Source organism: Chrysochloris asiatica, unplaced genomic scaffold (assembly GCF_000296735.1).
Source record: "Chrysochloris asiatica unplaced genomic scaffold, ChrAsi1.0 scaffold00330, whole genome shotgun sequence".
Classification (NCBI taxonomy): Eukaryota; Metazoa; Chordata; class Mammalia; order Afrosoricida; family Chrysochloridae; genus Chrysochloris; species Chrysochloris asiatica.
Genome location: NW_006408848.1, coordinates 932,779 through 946,729, shown reverse-complemented (window position 1 = coordinate 946,729; position 13,951 = coordinate 932,779). Strand labels below are relative to the sequence as shown.

Genomic DNA, 13,951 nt, shown 5'->3' with positions numbered 1-13,951 from the left:
TATATGATCTACTCTGCTGGGAATGAGAAATTCAAAAGTAATGGCATAACATTCACCATAAAAAAGAACATTTCAAGATCTATCTTAAAGTACAGTGCTGTTTGTGATAGGACTATCCATATGCCTATAAGGAAGATCAATCAATAAAACTATTATTCAAATTTATACCAATATTCAAATAAATAAAGCCAGTGATGTGAAATTGAAGAATTCTAACCAACTTCTTCAGTCTGAAATTGACCAAACATGCAACCAAGATGTATTGTTAATTACTGATGATTGGAATGTGAAGGTTGGAAACAGGAAGGATCAGTAGTTGGAAAATATGGCCTTGGTGATAGAAACAGTGCTGCAGATCACAAGATAGAATTTTGTAAGACCAATGCAAATAACTTTTTAAACAACACAAAAGACAATATATACATGACCTCATCAGATGGTATATAGGCAAATCAAATTGACTACATTTGTGGGAAGAGACAGTGGAAAAGCACAATATTATCAATCAAAATAAGGCCAGGAGTCAACTGTGGAACAAGCCATCAATTGCTCACATACAAGTTCAGGTTGACTCTGAAGAAAATTCAAAGAAATCCACAAGAGTCAAGTTATGAACTTGAATATATCCCACCTGAATTAAGAGAGCATCTCAAGAACATTGAGATGCGTTTTTGATGCATTAGAGCCTAATGATGGAAGACGAGAAGCGTTGTGGGATGACATAATAACATTATAAAGGAAGAAAGAAAGAAATCATTAGGAAGACAAAAAAGAACGAAAAGACCCAAATGGATGTCAGAAGAGACTCTGAAACTTGCTTTCCAGTGTAAAAATGCTACAGTGTCTGGAACAAATTAGGAAGTAGAAGAACTAAACAGAAAATTTCAAAGGGCAACTTGAGAAGACAAAGTCGGGTATTAGAATGAAATGTGCAAAGACCTGGAGTTAAAAAAACAAAAGGGAAAAACATGCTCAGTATTTTTCAAGCTGAAAGAACTGAAGGAAAAAAATTCAAGCCTCATCTTGCAACAACTGAAGGATTCTGTGGGCAAAATATTAAATGAAGCAGAAAGAATCAAAAGAAGATGAAAGTTATATACAGTGTTACTGTATCAAAAAGAAATGGTTGATATTCAGCCATTTCAAGAGGTAGCATATGATCAAGAACAGATGGTACTGATGGAAGAAGCCCAAGCTGCACTGAAGATATTGGGGAATACAAAGGCTCCAGGAATTAATGGTATATAAACTGAAACCTTTCCACATACTTAGCAGCACTGGAGGTGCTCCTTCACACGTGACAAGGAATTTGGAGGACAGTTACTTGGCCAACCAATTGGAAAAGATCCATATTTGTACCCATTCCAAAGAGAAGTGAGCCAACATAATGTGGGAATTATCAAGCAATATTATTAATATCACATGCAAGTAAAATTGGGCTGAAGATAATTCAAAAACAGTTGCAACATTAACATTGACTGACACTGCCAGAAACTCAGTTCAAAAGAGGACATGGAATGAGGGATATCATTGCTGACATCAGATGGAGCTTGACTGAAAGCAGAGAACACCAGGAATCTGTTTATTTGTACTTTATTGCCTATGCAAAGGCTTTTGACTATGTGGATCATTCCAAGTTATGGATAACATTGTCAAGAATGGGTATTCCAGAACAACTGATTGTGCTCATGAGGAACCTGCACATCAGTCTCCCCTTGTTGCACAAGGGGAGACTGAATGGCTTAGAATCAGCAAAGACATGTGTCATGGCTGTACTATTTCACCCTACATATGCAGTCTGGATGCTAAGCGAATAATCCGAGAAACTGGATTATGTGAAGAAGAGCATGGCATCAGGATTGGTGAAAGACTCATTAACTACCTGTGATATGCAGATGATATAACCTTGCTTGCTGAAAGAGTCCTTAAAATACTTACTGATGAAGATCAAAGACCACAACCTTCAGTATGGGTTGCACCTCAATGTAAAGTAAACAAAAATCCTCACCACTGGACCAGTAAGTAACATCATGATAAATGGAGAAAATATTGAAGTTGTCCAAGTCTTCATTTTGCTTGGATCAATCATCAACACTCATTGAAGCAGCAACCAAGAAATCAAATGTTGTGTTGCATTAAGCAAATCAACTGCACAAGACCTCTTTAAAGTGTGCAAGCACAAAGATGTAAGTTTGAGGACTAAGGTGCTCCTGCCCTAAGATATGGTATTTTAAGTAGCATCTTACGCATGTGAAAGTTGGACAATGAGTAAGGAATACCATAGAAAAATTGATGCATTTGAGTTATGGTGTTAGAGAAGAATGTTAAAAGTGGTATGAAGAACAAGCAAATCAGTGTTGGAAATACAGCCAGATTACTCCTCAGAAGCTAGAATGGAGAGACTTTGCCTCTCATACATCAGGCATATATACTGGCTGGAGGGACCAGTCCCTGGAAGACATTATACTTGGTAAAGTGGTGGGGAAAAAGAGAAAGACCCCCAACAAGATGGTTTGACACCACATCAATTGGCCCAAGCATAACAGCAGTTGTGAGGATGGCACAGGATTGGGCATTGTTTTGTTCTGTTGTACATAGGGTCACTATGAGATAGTTGGAACCACTTGCCCACATCTAACAATATTATGGCAATTTTAGATTATATATTGTAGGAAGTCTTAATTATATTGTCTTCTATTATAGAATGTCAAATTTTGTTCCAACGTGTAGTTAAATTACTGTTGACCCTATTGCTTTAGTTGAACTTGGTTTTATGCTTTAATAGTTTGAGTATTTCTAGATCATGTCACTGGTCCTAGATGTATTCTTTACTTTAGCTTAGTCTTTATTTGTAAAGTATTGTCTTTGTAGGGCTATAGTTGAATGTCCAAGGTACTCAGCATCAATTTTTCACTTTCACTCCAGCAAAACTTCATCTCTTAGTAATTCTGGTATCTCTGTCCATTGATGTGGGAGGTGGTTTTGACTCGAAAGCAGATGAAAGAAGTAGAAATGAAGATAAGTAGACTGTATGCTGGATGTGAACTGACAGATTAGTATTGTGAGAGAAATTGTGGATGATTTAGGCTTGGTCCACAACAACTGGACGAATGACCATCGAAAAGATAGATGGGGATGGGTAGGGAAAGAGAATCAAGATTTTTGTTGACATACCAAGTAGACAGTCAAATGGAAATATCAAGTAGGCAAGATGTCAATTTGAGGACTAAGTGAGAACTAAGAAAATCCTAGTTAGGTTTATTGAGGACTAAGTAAGGACTAGTAAAATAATATTAATTGCTAGTTAGGTTTATTAAGTAGCAGAGCTTAGATAGTACTATAAAATGCAAAACCTCTTCCCTAAAAAAGCACAGTAAGCTGAAATACAATTGGCTTTCATCTAGCAAAACATTAAGAAATACAGTTCTGTCTAGTATATATTTCAGCTATATTGCCTAGACATTCATGTTTTAAATCGTTAGAAAAAAATTAGCTTTGCTGAAACTGCTCTTCTGCGTGGTATACCTTTATTCCTTAGAATATTTGGAAGAGGCACTAAAGTGCAGTTTGGGTAGTTTCAACTTGTGTGCACAAGAAGGCTCAGTCTCCCTCTGGTGGTCATAATGTATTACTGTTTCTATTGAAAAATAATGTAGAAGATGAGGCTGTAAGGATGAAGAGGTTGTTGTTAAGTGCAGTAGAATCTGTTTTGATCCATAGCGCCTGTGTATTGGGTTTCTGAGGAGCAACTGGTGACTTTGCAACCCAGTGCATTAACCCACAGCACCAGTTAAATACTTAACAGAGAAACGTGAGGCATTAGGTAAAGATTTCACATGAAGCCGCTGAAGTGGCATCTAAGCTGTCTGCAAAGCTTGGTTTCTGGAGCTTAGTGACTTTGGAGTGCTCTTTATAATTCTGATATTGGGTGGAGAGAGGAGGAAGGAAGACAAGGATAAGACTAACTACATCTTCTAAAAGTCGAATTTTGCCATATTTATTTTTTTAGTATAATTTAGTATGTGAAGGAGTCCTGGTGTGGCACTGTGGGTTAATGCATCAGACTGCAGAGTTGTTTGAACTGCAAGGTCGGTGGTTCTGGATCACCAGCTGCTCCTTGGAAACTCCATACAGGGTTGCTATGAGTCGAAATTGACTTGAAGGCATGTAACAACAACATAGTATGTGAAATATAGTATCTATTATAGCATAATATATATCATATATCACAGTATAATATTTTGTTAAATAATACATACAGAATTTGGTGATGCATTCAAGTCCCCAGATGGCACAAATGCTGACGCACTTGACTCCTACCCAAAGGTTGGTGGCTTCAACCCCCCTAGAGGCACCTTGGAAGACAGACCTGGCAATGCACTTCTGAAAGGTACCCTTGAGTACCCCTATGAGTAGTTTGAAAGCACTGTGCACTCATAGGGTGAGTTGGAATTGGAATTGACACCATGACAACATATAGCAACAGAAGATGATATGCCATGACAGGTTTAACCGTTTGGAAGTTTGTAAAGTGTTTTTTTCCTTTGACTTTAGGCTTTTGGAAGAAGGGAAAATGACTTCTAAATGATGTTTCATGAAACTAACTTCTTTGAAAATATGAGTAATAATTTGAAGTGAGGCATCTGTATAAGGTGTGGATGAGGGATACTTTTAAAAAATAGTAGACTAATATTTGGCTGCATGTTTGTTTTTATAGGTTTCATATCTATAGATAACTCAGGATTATGTTTCCTTAGGGACTTCTTTGGAGAGCCAAAGGAAAACATCTGCATAATCAAGAGTCTTTTAATGAAAAAAAATGACTGTTAACATCTCCCAAAGCTTTCTAAATCCACAAAACGATGTTGAGTTGCAGATCATGAATTCATCCTAAGTTATTAAGTGGGTGTAGATGGAGCCATACATGTAATACATTCCTCATTAGCATGTCGCTTGTGTTTACATTTATAAAATCACAGGCAGTCAGGCAATTGGAGGAAATTTGCATTTGCTATTTACGCTTTGGAACTTTTCCTCACCTTAAAACTATATGAAGCTGCTGGCTGTTTCAAAATTTTGTCTAGTGAAAAATATGACTGTTAATGATGCTATCTTAGATTTCAAGATGTAAACTAAATTCTTGAATCATTTAGGACTAATATTTATGGCTGGAAGGACTGACATTCTCATTCATTTTAAGGTGACATTTTCTACTGATTCTTCAGAGAATGAAAGGCATCTTCTGTAGAACAGCAATAGTAAAATGATGTAGTAAAACATGAAATTATGTTTTTCCTGAAAATTGAGGCATGAAATTCTCTTCACTTAAAAATTTTTTTAGGAAAGATAGAAAAGTGTTAGAAAATTATCTACAATTCCAACACTTATAAATGTCCACTATTGTCAGTTTTTAAATAATATTGTTCATATTCACCCTCGCTCACCCTCTTTGGTATGATGGTGGGAATGTGTATGTGTCCTCTTGCCCTTCTTACTTTTTCTTATCCTCTCTCCCTGAAAAATACAACCTTGAATCTGTGCCGTCAAATTCTACCACTTACTCCTCCTCCTCGTAGTGGAGCTTATGCATTGGGTCACTTTCCCACACAGTCTTTTTATAATTTCGTTCCTGCCTTACCAGCACTCTCTCCAGTGATATTCAGTAGCCACATAATGGATCTTTACAATAAATTGTCCTTTCAACTCCTTCACCCAAATTACTTCCAAGGTCATACACTAGACCTGTGGTTTTCAACCGGGGGAAGTTTAGTCCCCCAGGAGACATTTGAAAGTGTTGCAACCAGAGATGTGATACTGTCATCTAATGGAGAGAAGCCAGGGGTGCTATTAATCATTCTCTAATACACAGGATAATCCTCCACCACAAAGAATTATCCAACTCAAAATATCAGTAGTGCTGAGGCTGAGTATCCTTCTAAACCGCAAAATCCTCACTACGGCGCTTCCCTGAAATTAGAAATATTACCAATACACTGGCTTCCTAACCTAGATATTATGTAATGTTTTAGACTCCTGGTTGACTTTCTGTGAGAACTGAATGCTAGGATAGAGTTGTAAATAAACCATTTTTTCTCTGGGAGTAGAGTCATAACTTGTTGTTGTTGTTAAGTGCCCTCAAGTCGGTTCTGACCCACAGCGACCCTGTTTAGGATTTCCGAGGAGCGGCTGATGAGCTTGAACTGCTGACCTTGTGGTGTAGACTGACTTTGCAGTTGAGCTCATTAACTCACAGTGCCACACCAGAGTCATAACTTAGTGTGTTTGTTTTTTGTTTTGTTAATATTTGCACTTTTTCTGACAGTATCAGTAAGGGGTTAGCATATTGTCTAGTGAATAAGATTTGCCAAATATAGGAGTTCATAGAGGAAATCTTTCAAAGAATCATTTCTTGGGGGTATTCTTTTTAATCTAAAGATAATCAATTTATTATTAGAGTGAACAAAATCTCCACAGTCGACTGTCAGTTTGTCATCCTATCGTGGCTTCCATGTTGCTGTGATTCTGGAAGCTATGCCAGGGATATTTTCAATACCTGAAATGTCACCTACAGTGGACAGGTTTCAGCTGAGCTTCCATATGAAGACAGACTAGGAAACAGGAGAGAAGGACAACGTCTGACTATTTAGTCACTGAAAACCTTATAAATATCAGTGGAACACAGTCAGCAACAAAATATTAAATATTGAAATATGATGAAGAGCACCAGAATATTGTCAAATATAGTGCCAGAAGTTGAGCCCCTCAGGTTGGAAGGGACTTAAAGTATGACTTATTGTTGTTAAGTGCCGTCAAGTTGATTCCGACCCATAGTGACCCTGTATAGGGTTTCCAAGTAGCAGCTGGTGAGATTGAACCACCAACCTTGCAGTTCAAATGACTTTGCAGTGTGACGCATTAGCCCACAGCACCACACCAGGACTGGGGAAGAAGAGCTAATCCTCAAAGTAGAGTTGACCGTGATGACGCAAATGGAGTAAGCCTTGGGGAACCTTCATTTGCTGATGGGACACAACTCAAAATAAAGAGTAACAGCTGTACACATCTATTGATAATCAGAACATGGAATGTACAAAGTATGAAACTAGGAAAATCGGAAGTTGTCAAATATGAAATGGAACACACAAACATTGATTTCCTAGGCATTATTGAGCTGATTAGTATTGGCCATTTTGAATTTGACAATCACATGGTTTACTATTTTGGGAATGACAAATTGAAGAGGAATGGTGTCCCATTCATCATCAAAAAGAACATATCAAGATCTGTCTTGAAGTACAATGCTATCTGTGATAGGATAATATCTGTATGCCTATAAGGAAGACAAGTTAATACTACTACTATTCAAATTTATGCAAAACTACCAAAGCCAGTGATGATGGGATTGAAGAAGCTACCACCAGCTTCTTCAGTCTGAAATTGATCAAACATGCAATCAAGATAGATTGGTAATTAATGGTGATTGGAATGCAAAGGTTGGAAAAAAGAGGAAAGATAAACAGTTGGAAAATAGTGGCCTTGGTGATAGAACTGATGATGGAGATCGCCTGATAGAATTTTGCCACATCAATGACTTCTTCATTGCAAATACCATATTTAACAACATAAAAGATGATTATGCACATGGACCTTACCTAATGGAATACACAGAAATCAAACTGACTACACCTGTGGAAAAAGATGGTGAAAAAGCTCTGTATCATCAGCCAAAACAAGGCCAGGGGCAGACTGTGGAACACACCATCAGATATTCCTATGCAAGTTTAGACTGAAGCTAAAGAAAATTAATACATGTTTACAAGAGCCAAAATATGACCTTGAATTTATCCTACCTGAATTTAGAGACCATCTCAAGAACAGATTTGATGCAATAAACGCTAAAGACTGAACCAGAAGAGTGAAGAGTTGTGGGATGACATCTAGAGCATCATTACACGAAGAAAGCAAAAATTCATTTAAAAAAAGGAAAGAAACGACCAAAATGGATGTCAGAAGAGACACTGAAACTTGATCTCCAGCATAGAAGTACTAAAGCAAATGTAAAAAATGAGAAGGTGAAAGAGCTGAATAGAAAATTTCAAAGGTCAGCTATAGAAGACAAAGTCAAATATTATGATGAAATGTGCAAAAATCTGGAGTTAGAAAACCAAAAGGAAAGGACAAGCTCAGCATTTCTCAAGCTGAGGGAAATGAAGGAAAAAATTCTGGCCTTGAGTTGCAATATTGGAGGATTCTATGGGCAAAATATTGAATTATGTAGAAAGCATCAAAAGAAGATGAAAGGAATACATAGTCACTGTACCAAAAAGAAATGATCTATGTTCAACCATTTCAAGAGGTAGCATGTGATCAAGAGCCAGTGATAACTGAAGGAAGAAGTCTAAGATGCATTGAAGCCACTGGTAAAGAACAAGGCACCAGGAATTGATGGAATACAAATTGAAATCTTTCAACGAACTGATGCAGCATTGGAGGAACTCATTCATCTATGCCAAGAAATTTGGAGACAACTGCTTGGCCAGCTGACTGGAAGATATACGTATTTATGTCCATTCCAAAGAGAGGTGACCCAATAGAATATGGAAATCATTGGACAATATTAATATTACTTGCAAATAAAATATTGCTAAAGATGTCAGCTTGAAGACTAAGGTGCGCCTGACCCAAGCCATAGTATTTCCAGTAACCTCATATGCATGCAAAAGCTAGACAGTGAATAAAGAAGACCATAGAAGAATTGATGCTTTTGAGTTATGGTGTTCGAGGAGAATATTGAAAGTGCCATGGGCTGCCAAAAGAACCAACAGATCTGTGTTGGAAGAAGTGCAGCCAGAGTGCTTCTTAGAGCTCAGGGTGGCCAAACTTTGTCTCTCATACTTCAGACATAATGTCAGAAGGCAGTAGTCGCTGGAGAAAGATATCATGTTTGGTAAGGTGGGGGCTCAGAGGAAAACCCCTAGCCAGATGGATTGGCAAAGTGGCAGCATCAGTGGGCTCAAGCATGGCAACGATAGTGAGGTTGGCTCAGGATCAGGCAATGTTTCGTTCTGCTGTGCATTACGTTGCTATGACTCGGTACTGATTCGATGGCATCTAACAACAACAAATATAATACAAAAATAGCTGCAACCATACATTGACAGATAACTTCCGGAGGTTCAAGCTAGATTCAGAGGAGTACATGGAATGAGGGATATCATTGCTGATGTTAAATGGATCTTGGCTGAAAACAGAGAATACTAGGAAAATGTTTGACTTTGCTTTACTTACTATGCAAAGGCTTTCGATTCTGTGGATCATGACAAGCTATGGATAACATTGTGAGAATGAGTATTCCTTAACACTTAACTGTGCTCATGAGGAACCTGTACACAGACCAAGAGGCAGTTATTCAAACATACCAAGGGAACACTGATTGGTTTAAAATTGGGAATGGTGTGCATCAGGACTTTATTCTTTCACCATACTTATTCAATTTATATGTAAAGAAATAATCTGAGAAGCTGAATTATATGAAGGAAAACATGGCATCAGGATTGGAGGAAGACTCATTAACAACCTGAGTTATGCAGATGATATAACCTTGCTTGCTGAAAGTGAACAGGACTTAAAATACTTATGATTAATAAAATACTTTGATATGGTTTGCATCTCAATGTAAAGAATACAAAAATCCTCACCACTGGACCAATAAATAACATCAAGATAAACGGAGAAAAGATTGAAGTTGTCAAGACTACATTTTGCTTGGATCAACCATCAACATTTATGGAAGCAGCAGTCCAGAAATCAAATGACCTATATTACCAGAATGCCCCTTGGAAGGCAGGATGGTCAGACTTTGGCTGTCATACTTTGGACATATTATCAGGAGGTACCAGTCCCTGGAGAAGGATATCATGATTGGTAAAGTGGAGTGTTAGAGAAAAAAAAAGAAGACCCTCAACGAGATGGATTTGCACAGTGGCAGCAGCAGTGGGCTCAAACATAGAAACAATTGTGCGGAGGACCGGGCAGTTTCATTCTGTTGAGCATAGGGTCACTCTGAGTTGGTAACGATTTGTTGGCACCTAACAACATCAACAACAGACAACAAAAGTGAACAAAATCTACACTGAACCACACTATGTTTTATATGTCTGAGATGAAGTCTTTATCCCCCACCTCTTATTTTCCTTATTTGCCTCATTTTGAGATGATAAAAAAACTCTTTACAGATTTCACTCACCCATGCTTCACACACACACACACACACACACACACACACACATACACACACACACGAAAACTATTTAGCAAATTCAATTACTAAGCAGCTTATCTTACTCTATGGGTACAGAAATCCCTGCCAGAATGTCTCAGTTGTTGCCTTATTAACTGAGATAAGTTATAGCAGTTAATAAGGTATCAGTGATATCATTTATTGAGCCCTGAAAATACTGATACAAATTATAAATGTAAAATCCCACAGGATAAAGTCTATCTGTAATTTTGCTTAGTCTTTTGTTACTATTTGAGCCCTTTGTGAATGGATCTTTGGCCTATTATTAGACCTTAATTCACTATAAAGAACCCGATGAAAACTTATCATTTTCTCAATAGGAAAAAGGCATTCTGCAGTGACAATTACAGTGGCAATGGATTTCTAGTGTTCCTTACTATTTATTAACTATGGGGAGTGAGAACACCTGAATGCTGACTTTGGGTTTCTCATTTTGTTAAAGTTAGTGGAGTTCCTGGGTGATGCCAGCCGTTAAGATGCTCAGTTAATAACTGAAAGGCTAGAGGTTTGAGTCCACCCAGAGGCACTTTGGAAGAAAAGCCTGGTAATCTTCTTCAAAACAATCAGCCATTGAAAACTCTATGAACACAGTTCTATTTTGTCTGGTACACAGGGGTTGCCATGGTCGGAGTCAACTTTATGGTAACAGGTTTTAAAGATAGTGGCATAACTTCTACTCAAGTTTGCTTGGAGGAGAAGGATTTGTCAGGTCTGCATTTGGATTGTTGTTGTTTCATTAAATGTCATCGAGTCGGTTCCGACCCATAGTAACTCTATATAGGGTTCCCAACAAGCAGTTGATGAGCTTGAACTGCTGACTTTGAAGTTCACGGGGCATTTAGAGGGCGTGGCAGCATGAGCAGAAGTCAAAAATAGGTTCTAGCAACTGTGGTCCCAATATTTGACATAGAAATGTAATATCAGGTGAAACATGAAAAGTGGAGCTTTGGCATCTTCAGCTTTACCACCTGGGCTAACTTACGAGTTCCTTTTTCCTTTCAGTTGCTACGTCTGCTAAGTAATCACATATCATGTTGGGACTTTCATATTAATGGAATCAAGAGAGGCTCTTGTTTTACTGGAATGACCAGAAACAGAAGCCTTGGACCATTCTTCACTGTATAGTCACTGCTGGTGGGTGTGCAGACATGCCCTGAAGTTCTAAGTTCTTTCATGAAATAAAGTCTTACTCTGGTTTTAATGCAACTTCCCTTTAGTAGTACTAGCAGCTAAATCATCTAGTATCTTTATACCATCACGTCAGCTCTCTTTGCCCAATCTTTCTTTGACTGATTTCAGCAGGCAAATAAACTGCACCATCTGCAAATTATTAATGATGTAGCTCTTAAAGTTAGCTATTCGAATAAAAGATGAAACATGTTTGCAGAAATGAGTGTTATTTTCTGTATTTATAGGAGAAGCCCTGATATCCAAGCAAAAGAAGAATTATGGAAGCATATTCAGTGAGTACTGTTTTTTTAATTATTATTATTATTTCTTCTTATTTCAAAACCAAGGTAGTTTTAAGACAATTATAAAAAAGGCCACTGATGCTAAGAGGCAGCCTCAGGCCACTATTTGTCAACTATTCCTCATTCTTATCATTATTATGTGCTGTATGGCTCTTACCATGGCAGTGTCTTACCACACCAGTATTCCAGACAGGCAGGCTCTGGAGGAAGCCTGTCTATATACATGCAGCACATCTCTTCTCCTAAAAGGAGTTTTGGTTGTGTAGTGGTTATGAGTTGGGCTGCTAATCTCAAGGTCAGCATTTGAAACTACTAAAGGTTCTCTGGGAGAAAGATGAGACTTTATGCTCCCATAAACATTTACAGTCTCGGAAACCCTATAAAGTTGGAACCAACTTCACAGCACGTAACTACCACCACCACCAACAACCTAACGTGGATCCCAGAGTGGCAAACATTTTACAAATAAATGCTGAGGGGAAAAAAAAGATATTTTAAAAAACTAATCATCCATCACAGTGAATAGCAACTGACTTTTCAGGAAAATGAGGGATGAAAGTTAAAGTCTAGATGTAGAAAAACTGAAAGAAGGCAAAATAGCTACACAAAAGGTTTTCCTTCCATTTTTTTTTGAACATATGCTAGTTGTAAAATCTTTGTTCCCTGCTTAAAGTTTTACTAACAAGTGTTCTGAGACAAGATTGGGGAAAATTTTCTTGCTAATTATGGAAGGTATTAGAATATATAGATCAGCATCACAACTTATACTTTCTGTCTTATTCTTCTATAGAAAGGAACTTGTGGATCCATCTGGATTGTCAGAAGAACAGTTGAAAGAGATTCCATATACCAAAGTAGAGTGAGTATGTCTTTGAAAATATAACTAACTGATTCTTACTCTTTAATGGTTGCAGTAACAGCAGTGAGGCCATGTCTGCCTTCCTCTTGACTTCACAAAGGGGAGGGAAAATCAAATTCAAAATCAGCCCAAGCTGATTCCTGTGTGGCAGAGGTCAGACCTGCCTCCATTTTTCAACCTCTTTGCACTCTTCTGACACCAACTCTCTCTCACACAGCACTCTCTGCTTCACATCTGGGTTCGATAATCTGTTGCAATGATCACACAGAATTCATAGACAAACCTCATGACTGTGGGGTTTATTTGGGCAGTGAACAGGGTATATACAATTCAGGATTAGAAACAACCCCGGATGCAGCAGTCAGTTTCTGTTGTACTGCAGGCATGCCTCACTCTTGTCTTCAGCATCTCAGTCATGTGGCTCCTCGGCCTCTGCCCACCTATGGCAAGTGTCACAAAAGCTCCTTTAATGCTGTCTGTAAATGCCTAAAGGATACGTTTTGCAACCAATCCCTTGCTCATGGGCACTCAGTCCACCAGCTGGGAAGCCTGCAGCTGCTCAGTCCCTCCATGTCACCACCTCTGCTGCCGTCGCTTTTCTGAGCAATAATCTGGTGCTCTGCTCGTGACTCTTCTTTCTTGACGGTCCTGTGATCTTCTGTTCCTGCTTGTGAGATAGCTCCTTTTAAATCTAGCGGGCTAACAAAATTCAAGCATTAGAGTACTGTACACCTTATTTTTAGAATCCCACCCAGTCATTTGGAGGGAGTTAATACAACTTGGTGTAGCACTGTAGAGTAAACACTAGACTGCTAACTGCAAGGTCAATAGTTAAAAACCACCAGCTACTCCTTGGAAACCTTATACAGGGTCTTTATGAGTCAGAACTGATGCAACAGCACTTAACAAGAAGACAACTTTGCATAGAAACATACAAAGAAAATTCATGGTACCACAGTGGTGTTTTATGTAGTGCGTTATTTTGTCTTTACATTTTTAACTAGAATTTCAGAAGGCCTATAGGAAAAGACCTTGAATGAGTTGTATTTAAAACTATTTTCATACTTAAATGTAATTGTTGTCATCTCCTATTAACTACTCGTTTGTATGTGGCAGGTACAAGAGGGCTTTTGCTGATAAATATCAAATTTTTAAAAAATGTTTTATTGTGAATTATGTGATAGTTTACATGGGAGAACATTAGTTTTACATTCATTCTATCGTATATTGTTTCAATGCCATGGTTACAATCCCCTCCATGCATCATCAACCAACCAAAGGGTAAACCCTGCAAGCCTGCCCCCCAACACCCCTTTGGTC

The 13,951-nt window shown here is 38.1% G+C and overlaps 1 protein-coding gene across 1 annotated transcript in view; it reads left to right on the top strand.

Annotated features, from left to right (window-relative positions):
* Positions 1–13,951, top strand: part of EPB41L4A (erythrocyte membrane protein band 4.1 like 4A) — a 376,777-nt gene that overhangs the window by 355,578 nt on the left and 7,248 nt on the right. Inside the window, exons 19-20 of the mRNA XM_006875509.1 lie at positions 11,716–11,763; positions 12,563–12,631. Coding sequence (XP_006875571.1) covers positions 11,716–11,763; positions 12,563–12,631 — 117 coding nt within the window. The remainder of the gene's footprint in view (positions 1–11,715; positions 11,764–12,562; positions 12,632–13,951) is intronic.